At 43.3% G+C, this 15,578-nt stretch overlaps 1 protein-coding gene across 2 annotated transcripts in view; it reads left to right on the top strand.

Annotated features, from left to right (window-relative positions):
* The window catches only part of LOC139413423 (calcium/calmodulin-dependent protein kinase type 1-like), an 83,786-nt gene extending 68,917 nt beyond the window's left edge, over nucleotides 1-14,869 (top strand). For both annotated transcript variants that reach the window (XM_071160785.1, XM_071160784.1), the window contains exons 3-12: nucleotides 4,740-4,871; nucleotides 7,237-7,311; nucleotides 8,144-8,282; nucleotides 8,785-8,911; nucleotides 9,249-9,324; nucleotides 9,473-9,585; nucleotides 10,061-10,139; nucleotides 10,313-10,400; nucleotides 10,594-10,741; nucleotides 11,143-14,869. In XM_071160785.1, coding sequence (XP_071016886.1) covers nucleotides 4,740-4,871; nucleotides 7,237-7,311; nucleotides 8,144-8,282; nucleotides 8,785-8,911; nucleotides 9,249-9,324; nucleotides 9,473-9,585; nucleotides 10,061-10,139; nucleotides 10,313-10,400; nucleotides 10,594-10,741; nucleotides 11,143-11,246 — 1,081 coding nt within the window. In that variant the 3' untranslated portion in view covers nucleotides 11,247-14,869. The remainder of the gene's footprint in view (nucleotides 1-4,739; nucleotides 4,872-7,236; nucleotides 7,312-8,143; nucleotides 8,283-8,784; nucleotides 8,912-9,248; nucleotides 9,325-9,472; nucleotides 9,586-10,060; nucleotides 10,140-10,312; nucleotides 10,401-10,593; nucleotides 10,742-11,142) is intronic.
* Nucleotides 14,870-15,578: the final 709 nt, after the last annotated feature.

Raw genomic sequence — 15,578 nt, 5'->3', positions numbered from 1 at the left:
GCTCTACACTGCAAAAAGTGAAATCTAAGCATGCCTGAATATCTTATATTGAGTGTTAATTTCCTTAAAATGTGTGTGTTTTTCCAGTTTTTCTTACGAAGCTACATTTTCTAATGTCATTGGCAGATATGTGTGCTTATTTTAACCTAGCATAGGCACAAGTCATTTCTTATTTTAAGATATTTTACCTTAATCATCTTATTAATATACAATATCCTGAAAACTATCTTGAAATAAGATAAATTGCACGTATAAAGGCTTTTTTAGTTTACAATATGCAAAATTATCTAATTATCTGCCAATGATGTTAGATAATTTAACATGGTAAGACAAAACAAGAAAAAAATTTAACATTTAAGTGAATTATGACTCATTATACAATGGGTGGGTCTAGTCCCGAATGCTGATTGGTTAAAACCGCATTCCAGCCGTTGTCTATTCCACAAGTTACCACCGGCTAACTTGTGGAGGGCCGCCAGGGTGCTCTAATCCCAAATGAAATTGCGGTAGATGTTTGCAAAACCAAGAAACTGTTGCAGCTGCACCCTGGACGTTCGTTGAGGCCAATCCACCACTGCTTTCACCTTTCCAGGATCCATCTACCTTTCTAGGATCCATCTGAAGATTGCCCTCAGCAATGACATATCCCAGAAAGGTGGTATAAGAGCAGTGGAACTCACTTCTCGGCTTTCACAAACCATTGGTTCTCCAGGAGGCCCTGAAGGACCTGTCTGACATGGAGTACATGTTCTTGGGCAGATCGGGGAAAAAAACAGGATGCCGTCCAGGTAGGCGAACACAAACCGGTTTAGCATGCCTCGAAGCACATCATTGACCAAAGCCTGAAAGACAGTGGGGGCGTTGGTGAGTTCAAATGGCATGACCTGGTACTCATAATGTCCTCCTTGCGTATCCAAACCAGGTGGTAGGCATTCCAAAGGTCCAACTTGGAAAACATGGTAGCCCCCTGGAGAGGTTCAAACGCAGAGCAGAGAAAAGGTAGGGGGGTTTTGACAGTGATATTGTTAAGTCTCCGGTAGTCAATACACTAGCGCAGGGTCTTGTCCTTCTTCTCCACAAAGAAAAATCCTGCGCCGGCAGGAGATGCAGACGGACGGACGGCCCCAGTGGCCAGAGACTCTTCCATGTACTTCTCCATAGTAATGGTCTCTGGTCTGGACAGAGAGTACAACCGACCCCGAGGTGATGTAGTACCTGGGAGAAGATCAATGGCACAATCATAAGGATGGTGCAAGGAAAGGGAAGTAGCACGTGCCTTCCTAAACACTTCCAGGTCATGGTATTCCGTGGGGAAAACAGAGACATCCACAGTCTTGCTAACCTCCTGATGAAGACGACTAGGGGAAGGCAGTGGGAATGGCAAAATGGGCTCCAACCCAGGATGGAGCTTGTGGTCCAGTCAATCACAGGATTGTGCTTTTGGCAGACAGGAAAATCCCAAAACAACCGGAACATGGGGCGATGCAATGAGGAGGAACTGTATGGTCTCACTGTGGTTACAAGAAACCCGTAGTTGAACGGGAAGAGTACTATGGGTGAATGCCCCTATAGAGCAGCCGTCCAGTGCCCTAGCATCCATGGGGACAGAGAGAGGCTGAGAGGGAATACCAAGCTCCGAAGCAATAGTGGCATCCATCAAACTTTCATCAGCCCCAGAATCAATGAGCACTCGGAGAGACTTAGATTGGTCTCCCCACAGCACAAGCACAAAAAAAGGGTGTGTGGGTGATGGGAATTAGGGAACTCCCAGTCTGACTCACCATAGTACTGGTACCCACTAGAGACAAGGGTTTCCTAATAGGGCAGGTAGCTATAAAATGTCCTCCCCCTCCACAGTACAGACAACAGTTATTATTCATCCTCTGTGAGCGCTCCCAAACTGATAGCCTAGTCCTTCCCAACTGATTAGACTCAGGAGTATCCAACTCACCGTCATAGATTCACGAGAGAGAGCTCAGGTGGCTTCAACTCCTCTCGGAAGAGCTGCCTTTGGAAACTTCCGGATTCCATTGGAGGTGAACGCGCCAGGAGCTCGGGAGCACGAGTGTGCCCGAGACCAGAACTCCTCTCACACTTTCGTTCCTTTAAGCGTCCATCCAGATACCGGAGACTCAAAAACCTTTCTCACCTCTGACATAAATTCCTCCAAATGATGGCAAATGGCAGATTGGTGTTCCCAAACTGCCGTAGCCCAGGAGAGCGCCCTTCCTGACATTAGCGTAATTATATACGCTATCTTTGATTGGTCTGAAGAAAACTAAGATAGCTGTGGCTCAAAAATAAGCGAGCACTTAGAAATAAAACCCTGGCAGGTACCAGGATTCCCTGAATATCGCTCTGGAGGAGGTAAGCGGGGTTCACGGGGAGACGGGATAGGCTGTACCAACTCACCACAAATAGGGAAAGAATTACTGGGTTTTTCCAGAGGTGACTGACAGTCTCTGAGCTAACTCCCTGATTTTCTCCATAATAGCCTTTAACCCATGGTCGTGGCATTCCGTCAAGGAACTGAGCCCTTCCAAAAGGCCCTGTAGAAACTCCTGATGCCTCCCAATGGTGGTTCCCTGCAGGGTGCTGGTCCAAGTCTGCTGGGACTGTCATGGCCAGTTCGTACTATCACGACACAAGGCGAGACCCAGATGCAGACACTGGAGGCAGATGGTTGGAGTCTTACAATATATTAATATTTATTAATCCAATATGGAAAGGCAAGAGAATGGTTGTGGACAAGCAAAAGGGACAAAACCAATTAAGTGTCCGGAAGGTACCAAAGGGCAGGCAGAATCAAGGTCAGTACAGGCAGGCGGGAAAGTAGTCCAGAGTCAGGCTGGAGTCAAGACTTGGAAGAATAACAAAAAGAGAATAGCAAAAGGAGTACGGGAAAAACATGCTGGTTGACTTGACTAACATACAAGACGACAGGAAACACAGGGATAAATACACTCGGGAAAATAAGCGACACCTGGAGGGGGTGGAGACAATCACAGGAACAGGTGAAACAGATCAGGGCGTGACAGTGTTAGAGGACAATACTTTTTCACTGGGACTAAAGCTTCAATAAAATTGGCTTTGAGTGTACTTTTTAGTCCCTCTCCTAGGGACCCTGCCTGGCTATTCTTATGTAAAAGTTTTTGTTTCAAACAGTGATGATCTTAAGGCTCTGTCTGCTTGGATAGTGTCTATGTGAGTGTATCTCAGAGGAGGCTCTGTCTGCTGGTATTAGTAGTATGCTGAGACAGTTTAGTGTTGAATAGCATCAGGGCCAGGCGTCTTCCCGGACTTGTTTCTCTTGGTGATGATAAGAACATCCTGTTAGGATCAGCTCAGTAAACACACCCACAACTCTGCTCTGCTCCATCTCAGCCAAGGCCCACAGCACGTCACTGAACCAAAACCACTTGCTCTGTTCTTATGAATTAGTCATCATACTGCATAGACTTGTTTTCTTAACATCCCTCAGGATTTTCTGCTTTAATCAGAGCGATCGATGTTGTTTGGTTATGAAATACTTATAGATGATGAAATCTTTCTAGATGTTTTTTTCTAAGGCATCGTTATCAGTCATACATCTAAATGTACTGTTTAGACTAGATCATGTTTACTGTCTGTAATTACGTATCTTCTGAGTAAACAGAACACATTGACACATGAGAGGGTGTGGTACTGTCAATAGAGCTGGCTAATCCTGAAACAGTCTGGCAAGCTTATGAGATCATCATTATCATTATCATCATTCATTATCGTCATTATCACTGGTCTTTTTTTTGCCCTCTCTGCCATTTCTAGTCTGGTCCCTCCTGGTGGCTTCATAGTTCAGAATGGCAACTGCCCCAGATTCTAGAGAGGAATTTGAACTGGTAACCTCCCACCCCCTGATGCAGGGCTAGATTTGGGCCCAGAATCTAAATGATCCGTTTAGAACAGTGCTTCCTAAGTGGTGGGCTGTGGCCAGTCCCCTTGGGTTGCAGCTGGGTTCCGTTTCCACAGTAGTTAGATCAGTGGTTCCCAAACTTTTTCCATCATTGGGGAACATCCTCACTCTCTCTCTCTCACTTTCTCTCTCTCTCTCTCTCTCTCACTTTCTCTCTTTCTCACTTTCTCTCTCTCTCACTTTCTCTCTCTCTCACTTTCTCTCTCTCTTTCTCTTTCTCTTTCACTCTGCCACTCTCCCTGTCATTCTTCATTGTGTCTATCTCTCATGAGTTGACCTATGGTGTTTCCCAGATGATGCATCAGCATCATGGCAAAAGCCTCCTGGGTCACGGCCAACTGTGGCTTTAGAATCTGGCCAGAAATAAAGTATATGTTATCTAGTGAGACTAGAAAATTGTTTTATTTGGGTAAAATTGCAAAAAACGGTTTTGTAACCCCTGCTTGTTGAGACAAGATTGCGAGGTTTTCCAGATCTTGCTCCACTGACTTCAGAATGGGTACTGGAGCACTGATAATATACCTGTACATAGTAATGCCAACCAATATCCTCCCAGGCAAATGTCTAGTTTCCTCAGTATTCATTTAGAGGAGAAATTTGACAATGGACTCCAACTGTAGAGCTGGCTACTTTCTGGTTCATAACCTTTTACAAGGACTTTTTCCTCTGTTTTCTTTTGGAGGGATGGCCTGGATTACTAATTAAAATGGTTGCTGAGAAAAATGATGTGAATAAGATGTGATTGGCGGTTTGTGATGTCTTTGGCTGACCTGTCTTTGTGTTTCAGGGGGGCTTTCTCTGAGGTGGTCCTAGCGGAAGAGAAGAGGACACAGAAACTGGTGGCCATCAAATGCATCCCTAAGAAAGCCCTGGAAGGCAAAGAGAACAGCATAGAAAATGAGATCGCTGTCCTGCACAAGTGAGTGATGAACACACACACATTTACACGCCCTTGTTGCTTATTGATGTTAGGGGAGCAAGTGATTTAACTCTGAGACAGATAGTGACTGCAGTTGCAGTAATGACAGTCTGGTTAAAATACCTCCCTTTAAAACTGCGGAATTACGGACTAAGCCGGAAACTATGAAACTAGAGGGGCTTAAGCTATTTATAGTGCTCTTGTTACCTGGGTTACATGAGACACAGAGGCCTAGTGAATATACAGGGATATTTCTAGAGCTGAGAATGTGGGGATGAGAGAGAGATTGTGAGGGAGAGATAGAAAGAGAAAGAAAGAAAGAGATAGACAGAAAGAGAGAGAGAGATACAGAGAGAGACCTTAAACTCCTAAAAGCCAAATTAAGCCATAATTGTAACATTTTCATTGCAGATCACCTCATTCTTCTAGTAGTGACACAGCCTCCTACTCTTCCCATTAGTGTATTCCCATGAGGTCATGAACTGTCACAGAAACCTGAAGTGAGATTCTGATTTACCCAATTACTCAAGGCAAGATGGCTGCCTCTTAATGACGGTGTAAAACATCTGTTAGAGGACATCACTACTGCACCCATGAAACAACTTGTCTGAAAACTCAAAATGAATTGAGTTGCATCAGACAGCACGAAGTAAAAAACAGTGTAGAATATAGTAGTTGGTATCAGTGGGAAGGGTTGTGGATAGTAATCTGTTAACAGTCTGTAATCAACCCCAAGCCCCTACAAACCTCTTCATGGTCCCGCATAGATCTGTAACATCACATGGCAAAGTGTTAATCAAGTTTATACAAATAAGAGGGACAGTTTCTTACTTCTTACTGAGAGAGAGAGAGAGAGATAAGGATAACCCTTTATAGCTGTTGAAGGGGCTGTGCCGCTAACTTCCCTTACTCTACTATAGTTTAGCCTACAGTACTGTACTGCATGTATCCCCCCAGAGTCCTGCACAAAACCATTAGTCAGCCCCTGCATGGAGCAATTCATTACCTCTGCTCACTCTCTCAACTCAATGAAACACTTTACAGAGACCATAATGAAATTGAAAGGCTTTTATAATCTCCCTCTTGTCTCAGTTGGATCCCTGCCAATGATAATGTGTTGTGATTTTCCCCAGGCAGCAATGTTTCAGACAGGGCATAGGAACACACGTGACACAAAATTGATACTGCGGTGCGGTTCCATTTTTGTTTTGGCCTCTCTCCGAGCCGTGCCAGTGTGACAAGTGTCTGTCATCACTGGGGTGCCTGCCATCTCAAAATGTAGTGACACAGATGGATGGACTATCAGTAGCTTAAGGGGAAAGTCATGTATTCTACCTGCGCTGTGCCATGATACTTTGGTGTAGAGAGAGAGACACCTATTGATAGAGGAGCTACTCTGTTGTAGTCATAGGAGGATTTGGCCTTGTGTTGGAGCATTGCTAGCTTTCTACCCCAATTCATGGCTCCTACACTCAAGCTGAGCTCAAACCAAAGATTGAAAAATGACAGTAAAGAAGATTGTGAGGAGTGTCTGAGTGAGAGAGAGTGAGTGAGTAGTGAGTGTGTATGTGTGTGTGCGTGTCTGGGGTGTGCGTGTAGGTAAACAGTCTTTCTCCGTCTTTGAGTGTAAGGTGAAGTGTTGTAGGTGGGCAGCATGGGGATGATGGAAGAAAGCCACCTCCAGAGCCGTGACTCACCTGCTCAGTGTTCTGTTCTGTGTCCACGCCAATGACTCTCAGGGGGGCGTCAGAATACACTGCTCAACCAATTAGAGAGACGCCTGCCACCACACAGTCAACACTGGCAACACAACTCTAGCTCCAGCTTAAACTAATATTAGTGATAATTAGTATCATACATATTGTAATCTCTCGTCGACGGACTGTGTAACCAGAAATGGTACCGTAGAGCTGTCATGATACAATGGAAGATGTGAGATAACGGGCAGCATTAGTTCCGGTGCTTTGGACAAATCATGATTTCGCAGGTGTTAGCATCTTTCGAATTTCCGAAGGTGAGGGGACATTTGGCCTACAGATTTGTCATAACTTGCAGAGAGAGGGTGGAGCTCTTCTTTCCTTCTCTTAACATGGACCCAGAACTTAATCAACCATCTGACCAATTACATGAGACTTTAGCTCTGGGTTAACCAAGATGATATATTACCGAGATTAAGATTAAGTGCTCCCTATGATGTTTATTTAGATACAGAATTAATGAGAATGATCTCAGAGAAAATCACAGAATGCTATGTTTAACGATCATACGGTGTCAGACAGTTCTGTATTTCTAATGGTAATTTACAATGTTTGTGACTTTAACTCTCTTTTTCTCTCTTTCTCTCTCTCTATCTCTCCCTCTCTAGGTTAAAACATGCCAACATTGTCTCCCTGGAGGACATCTTTGAGAGTAAATCTCACCTCTACCTGGTTATGCAGCTGTGAGTGATCATCCTGCTGGCTTTATGACCTGCCTCTATCTTTTCTCTCTCTTTCTGTTCTCCTTCTACCTATGTTACCCCTTTCTGTCCCTCAACCAAGTCACTCTCTGCCTTGTGAAGAGGCAGCCTTCAGTTTGCAAACTTTCAAGATTATTCCTCTGCCATGTATGTGTGTTTGCGTGTGTGTATTAGACTCCCTGCCTGCGCTGTCTCCCACCCGTTCTCCAATAATTACTCTCTGAGCTCAGGGGCCTTTCTGTTGACTGATCCCAACAGAAGTCAAGTCACAGACTGCCCCCCACCCACACACACACACACACACACACACACACACACACACACACACACACACACACACACACACACACACACACACACAGAGAAGAGAAGGAGTGGTATGTAAGAGAGATAGAGATTGCTTTTACTGTTGAAAACAGTGGGTAGTGAGATGAAGGGTGGGGGGGGGGGTTGTGTTCACTTTAGCAACACTGCTGTAAGGGCATTCAGATTTAACCAAAGAACAGTTGGGGGTTCGCACAAATAAAAATCCCCTTTATCCCTCTCCTTCTTCCCCCCCTTCCTTCCCTCCTCTTTCTCTCAGTCCCTCTCTCTCTCTCTCTCTCTCTCTCTCTCTCTCTCTCTCTGTCTCTCTCTCTCTGTGAGGCAGCATGACATGGCTTTAGCTTGTTGTTAGAGCTGATACACACAGAGAGCAGTGGTGGGTTCATCTAGGAAGAAGCAATGCCTCCATCTAGTGGTGATGTAGGCATATAGCAGGAAGTTAAATGGACATACTTAGCAGGTGTAAGACGCCTTCCTCCTCTCTGTCCAGGGTGTCTGGTGGGGAGCTGTTTGACAGGATAGTGGAGAAGGGCTTTTACACAGAGAAAGATGCCAGCAAGCTCATCCAGCAGATCCTGGACGCTGTCAAATACCTCCATGACATGGGCATCGTACACCGCGACCTGAAGGTGAGCCTGGATTAGGGGTCAAGGGTCAGGTGGTGTGTATGACAGTGAAAGAGGAGATTTCAGTGTTTAACACTGGAGTCATTTACCTACTTCTTTCTGTCCAATGACTGAATAGTCACAATACTGGATGTATGATAGCCACTCTATAAGATGAAGACACCAGGTGTGCTATGAAAATTGCAACTTTGAATTTCAACCATTTTACTATTTTGCGATTAGTGTATTACAAATTACTAGAGGTTTAAGGGTGACCTTATAGTATGGAACATGTTTGTTGCCTAGGCACATGATGCCTTTGTCCCAATCATTCTTTAGTGCCTTTTAAATTAGATTAATTATCTTTACTCCTCTAATGAGATCATTTGTTTACAGGCAGTTCAGCAGCGTGTAAACTGATTGATCATTAGTTTGAATAACAAATTATTTCCCCAGTTTGTGTGTGTCTGTTTATAAAATGTTAGTGAACAATAAAGTTGATTGAATGCTCTGTCTTCTTTTCCAGCCGGAGAACCTTCTGTACTACAGTATGGAAGAGGACTCTAAGATCATGATCAGTGACTTTGGCCTGTCGAAGATTGAGGGATCTGGAAGTGTCATGTCCACAGCCTGCGGAACACCAGGATACGTTGGTAAGGAGGACTGGTACTGATCAGTACATGCCTTTGTGTGTGTCTGTCTATGTTTCAAGAGCATGATTTCTATGATTTAGGACTTCTATCCGTATTGCGGAAATCCAGCATTTTAGCATGGTTTAAATGAAAAGGCATTGTTCCCGCGTTAGCGGAGACTGCACTCACTGTAAACGGTTCAATAGGAAATGACCTTTACATTTATAGCGCTACAATCGCTTCAGCAATACAGATTGAAAAGAGCCCTCTGTTTTGAGAGCAAGCGCACACCCAGTGATCATGTCAGGCTAGATGTGTAATGATGCTGATGAAAACACTGCTCTCTTATCGTTGGCAGCCCCTGAAGTATTGGCCCAGAAACCATACAGCAAGGCGGTGGACTGTTGGTCAATCGGTGTCATCGCCTACATCCTGTGAGTCATGGGGTTGGACTGGCTCTTTCACTTTAGTCTTTCTCCTACCAGTCTTACTGTGTTACCCTAGTTTCCACTTCATTATTTTCAACAATCAACTCGTTCCCTAACTCTCACATGATGCCTTTGTGCTCTTATTCTGACGCAGTTTGTGTGGATACCCTCCGTTCTATGACGAGAACGACGCCAAGCTTTTTGAGCAGATTCTGAAGGCTGAATATGAGTTTGACTCTCCTTACTGGGACGATATCTCTGACTCAGGTCCAGTAGACCCATGTTGTCATTATTAGTTGTGTTTGTCAGCAGTTTCATATTATTGTAAATGACTTACCTTGGTCTGGGGTTTGTTATGGTTTGAGTGTTCCTGCCAAGCTGTCAGTGTGTGTGATGGGATTAACCATAATACACTCACTGGCCACAGAACAATCACTGAGGCCCTGTGAGATCACCATTACATAGAGCTCTGGGGGTCATGGTACAGTACATAGTCCTGTGGGGAGTTTCTGAAGTCAGGCCTAAGGCACATGGCCAGTTTATGTATTTTACTGTCAAGTCAGTCTGGACAGTGTTTCTGCTGCAGTGAAGCTCCTTTTACTGTAGTAGCCTAGGAGTCTTTTTCTGCATCAGCTACCTTTTTATTCTGTGTAAGTAGCATCATTAGATATATCTAATGTATGTTTTAAAAAAAAACATTGCCTTTGAGTTAAATATATGACTTTTCATTCTGTGTTTTCAGCCAAAGACTTCATAGTCCACTTGATGGAGAAGGACCCCAGGATACGCTACACATGTGACCAGGCTCTGCAGCACCCCTGGTAGTGAACACCATCTTCTCCGTCACAATACACACACACACACACACACACACACAAAACGCAACTTTATCATGTCGAGAATAATCGACTAAATGTGTACTTTTGCCAAGTGTTCACCTGTTCTTGTGACAACCAGCAGAAGTTGTCCCCTCATGTCTTTCTCTGTCCCTCAGGATCGCTGGTGACACCGCTCTAGATAAGAACATCCATGAGTCTGTCAGTGCTCAGATAAGGAAGAACTTTGCCAAGAGCAAGTGGAGGGTGAGTTACTTTTTTTGGTCCACGTCAAAATGCAAATACATTTTTGCTGGTGTGCTGTGTTTAGTATATTAGTAGAATACTAAAGATCCTGCAGTATTCAGCGGACTATTATTAAGTCAGTAAAGTTGTTATGGCGTTTATCATGTATCACTTTTCAAAATTCTGATCTTAATTTAAATGTTCTGCCCTGCAGCAAGCGTTTAATGCCACGGCGGTGGTGCGTCATATGAGGCGTCTGCAGCTGGGCACCAGTCAGGAGGCCGCCAGTCAGACCACCCTGCCCAGCCCTCTCAGAGCCCACCTGCTGCTGTCTGAGGCCACAGAAACAGAGGACACCACTGGTCAGTGGGTCAAAGCACTGCCACACCACACAAGTTAGGACTATTCAAGTGGAGCAAAACTTATTCAAATCTGTGGAGACACGACTTGATATTGTGAAAAATACTTAATTTTGCTGTTCGGTTTTGTTCATTCATCCCCAGTGGGTCTTGTTGCTAGGTACAGTATGTTTCCAGAAAATAACCAGTCCCTTTCACAGTGTATTAGGCTCAGGATTACGCACGTCTCAAAACACTGTCTCACTCAGTAACACTTTGATATGTAATCCTTGCCTAGTGTCCAGGCTGAAAAAGGCTAATAAGAGGCAGATTTATAGTGTAGAAGAGTTTTCAGATCTATGTGTGGTTATCCTCTCTCTCTCTCTCTCCTTCTCTCTCTCTCTCTCTCTCTCTCTGTGTTCCAGAGTCTCCGTGTGAGGGGGGCTGCTCTCAGAGTGCTGATGGGGGGGCGGAGCGCGACCACCTCTCCAACTGCACCTACCGCTGCCATCCAACCAGCCGGGTCTGATCCCTGCACACCCAGGCCACGCGAGGCCAACCAATGACTTTCCCATTTACCTCTGGAGACCAGAGAACTCCCTTGTCTGGCCAGAAATACAGAGTTGTTCCAGCAACCCGCCACCAGGAGGGGCAGGCAGGTTATGAATCCAGGGTGGGGAGGAGGGACTCGATGTCAACAGAGGAGGTCATTTGAACGGATTGGGTGAGAGTGGAGGATGAGATGAGAGGGTAGAAGAAAGGAAAGGAGGAGAACATTGAGATAGAGAGGTGTGGTGCCCAGAATAATCCTGGCTCATATATTGGACAGGGTTTTACTCATCCTTTTAAAATGTGCGTCTGCTTTTTATATCTCTGCATTCATGTGCATGGTGTTTTCTATCTTCATTGTCTTTCCACTTTGACAGAATCCATGGATGATTTCTGCATGATGAGGTGACAGGTCCCCTTGCATGTTGGCGGCAGGTGTTTTATAGCGTGAAGAGTCTATTGCAAAATCGTGTATGGTGGTAATCATTATGTTATAGTTCCTGTACTGCAGATACACATCTTTATGACCTTAATGAAGTTAGTCCTTCAGCATTACATTTGTATGGCTTTGTTGTATCTTAATATTATTTTTATATATAAATGTAGCCCTAGAAGCATTCACCTAATACCACATCTGGATAATCAATGTGAGAATACTCCATCCATTGGGCTAGTATACAGTAGACCCAGCATTTAGCTAGATCTGTTCTTTCTTCTTTTTTTTCTCAGCATGGTTGTGTTTCACAACTGTAAGTTTGAGGTTGTGCTCCCACCACAGGATTGTAACAGAATAAGGCTTTCTGATTTTAACAAATTCAGCACAGGGACTTCTTCTCTATGCTGCCTTTAGAACAGTATCAAATGTTTATTTTCTGGTGGCTTTTAGAAATCTGAAGATACGTCTCTATATCTCTGCACAGTTGAAGGAGCATTAGCAGCTATTTAATTTCTATCGTTGTATGTTTGTATATATTTCAATGTGGCAATTCTATCGTTAAATACAGACTTTCACCTCGGTCCAGATCTGTCCAGATCGCTTTTCCAGTTGAGAAGTGTAATACCCTGGAGATAGACTTACATACATAGCCATTCCTCTTAGTACTAGTTAATACTTCATTTTTTCAAGCCTTTGTATCTGTACAGAGAGAACTTGAATTAAAGAATGTAAATATACATCTCATTGTCTCACCTCATCATTTCTTCTCTCTCACTCATCATAATTAAGCAATAAGGCACAAGGGGGTGTGGTATGTGGCCAATATACCGCGGCTATGGGCTGTTCTTATGCACGACGCAACGTGGAGTGCCTGGATACAGCCCTTAGCCGTGGTATATTGGCCATACAGTATACCACAAACCCCAGAGGTGCCTTATTGCTTACCAAGGTAATTAGAGTAGTAAAAATATACTTTTTGTCATACACATGATATACGGTCTGATATACCATAGCTGTCAGCCAATCAGCATTCAGGGCTTGAACCACCCAGTTTATAAGGTCATTTAGAACATACTTTTGGTTACCTAAAAGAGAATGCAGGATTTTATATCAAAAAATGTTACTTTACTCATTTGTTATTGTTCCTTTGTTTTTTCAACAGTTCAGTTTACATTCAATCCATCATCTTCATACATTTACTATACTCAAATTAGCTGCCATATAATGCTCGCACTTTTAATAAACACACACTGACTTGATTGAATTATCTGATGAGAAGGGTACAATGTGTTTAAATGACCAGTCCAGTCCAGTGGGTTGTAGCTCCTACTGTAAGTAAGATTTAGGACTTTTTCACGTTCATTTCAATAGCCAAGTGAACAAGACTTGGATGTGTGGCGACATGAGACTAGAGGGTAGAGGGACATCCTCTCTGTCCTCACTCTAGCTAGTCCAACACACAGGCATTGACTCTACAGACCTACTTGCCATAGCCTGCATTGCATTCAAAGCTAAATGATTGACACAAATTTGCCTTGACGTTTACTGTTTGAGTGGCTTTTGTGTAGTGTGTTGGTTCTAAATTCTGATCAATGGCTCTGCTGTTCCGCTTGTTGATATTGAGCTGTCACAACATAGACCTTTTGATTGAGTCTTGCTCTCAATGTTGTGTACCCAATGGTCTACTCTGCACAATGCCCCGTCAGTTATTTTTTTAAAGAGACATTCATTAAACTAAGAGTAGTGCCATTTTCATTAAGGAATGACTTTCAAGTCAAATTAGTACAGTGTTAATGGCTAATCACTAAAAAGGTGCCAACATTTGGTTTCATGAGCTGAGATTGACATGTTGGAAACCAATGAGACTGACTACATGTTGACGTCTTCCAGAAACAGTGGAGGACAGGGACTGATCTCTTTCTGCTCAGTGATGTTGTGAAAATGAAAAGAGAGGCTAACTTCTCCAACTCTAGCTTTCCCCCGGGATGTATCGTTTGATTCTATGATTGTTTCCTTTGTTAAACTACGGTAGTGAGTGCCATTTGTAAAAGACATTTAACAATTTTAACTGTAGCCTGTCCAATTGCTGAGTGATGTGATCAAAATGTGTGAGGGAGAATAAAACATGTATTGTGCAAACACTGCACAAGCTACACACATTAAAATACTTCTTTTTCCTTCTGTATACAGTATAGTGAAATTAGGAATCTTCATACCAACAGATGTTTTATTTTAGATATGTCAAATTGGATGCTTGACATGTGGACACAGACAAGGGCAGTGCAAGTTGTCATATCTTCAAGTGTGACTAACAGTAACAATTGTGAGTAATTCTTTAAAATGTATTATTGGCTTTATCTTCTATTTGAGCTCCACTAATTTGTTTGGATAGTGAAGTTGTTTGTGGTAGAGTGAAAATGTCCCTAGAGTGTGTGAGGGTAGAGTGTCCGAACAAGGGTGGGCAGATTGGAGGAGGCAGGTAACCCTCAGGTAACCCCAGGTAACCCCTGTCCACTGCCCAGGACTTTAACCCATTCATTCTGATTAGAGAGAAATAAAGAGAGAGGGAGACTGAGAGAGGAGAAGGAGGGGTAGAGAGAGATGAAGGAATAGAAACAGACAGTTCTAGAAGATAGAGTTAGGCATAGTTTAGTAGTTTCTTGTAGCCGAATAGTAGATGAAGACTAGAGGTATTTTAGAGAGGACTCTATTGTCACATTTGCACATCACAAGAAGGCATTCTAGCCTTACCTCAAGTGGTAAACGTTCTGTATTCAAAATGTATATGAAGGGCTTCACTGTATCTAAATAGGTGATGGTTATTTGATAGCTGATGTTTATTTGATGAGTTTACACATTGACATTTGCTTACTCCAAATTAACAATCTGAACAAGTCCTTTGATAAGAAAAGTGTATTTAGTTATATTTTCTGTTCTTTATGCTTTTTATTGGAAGTAAATTATATAAATGAAAATGTGTATGCATAGTGAAGTATATAATATAGTATTTTTTTGTAAAAGCTACTATACTAATGCATGGATGCAATGCATCGTGAGCTATTGAATATTAATTGTGGAGTATTGTTAAGTATCAAAGCTAATTATTTGTACTGTACTTTGAACTGATTTGTAAACTGATGGTATATTAAAACTACTCTGTCTATGCATTGTCTGTCTAACTGTGTCCTGCTTTACAGCTTATTGGTCCTTGAAGTCCAACTTGATACTCAGGCTGTGTCCTAAAAGTCTGATATGATGCTGTCGTTGCAGACAAAGTGCTCCAGGATGGTGATTTCATTCAAGTTTCACTCACTGTCACGTTTTCCGCCGAAATCGGTCCCTCTCTCTTTGGGCGGCGTTCGGCGGTCGACGTCACCGGCCTTCTAGCCATCGCCGATCCACCTTTCATTTTCCATTGGTTTCGTCTCGTCTTCCCTCACACCTGGTTTCAATTCCATCAGTTACATGTTGTGTATTTAACCCTCTGTTACCCCCATGTCCCTGTCCGGAATTGTTTCTTGTAGTGCTTGTGTACGTTATGCTGGTGGATACTGGGTTTTGTTTGACCCATTCATTGATGATTCTGTTTACGGTGGTTTTTATGTTTATGGAACGACACCGTTGTAAATCAGTTTTCGCTCTCCTGCGCCTGACTTCTCTGCCAGTACGCACTCCGTTATTATATATTTTTCCTTTGCTGTTTGGATGTTCAGGTTTCCTGCATAACTACCAGCCATGTAACTTTCCCTCAGATGTTAGTGGTTTATACCCCACTAACCTCAGCCTTCTGAAACACATCTCTCTTCCCCTTTAAAGGGATGGGGAGACTTGGTGGCTTGGATTAAAACCCTAGATTAATGTCAGCTGGGAAGCTGA

Source organism: Oncorhynchus clarkii, chromosome 7 (assembly GCF_045791955.1).
Source record: "Oncorhynchus clarkii lewisi isolate Uvic-CL-2024 chromosome 7, UVic_Ocla_1.0, whole genome shotgun sequence".
NCBI classification, from domain to species: Eukaryota; Metazoa; Chordata; class Actinopteri; order Salmoniformes; family Salmonidae; genus Oncorhynchus; species Oncorhynchus clarkii.
Note: the sequence above shows the minus strand (reverse complement) of the source record. Positions and strands in the feature narration are given on the sequence as shown.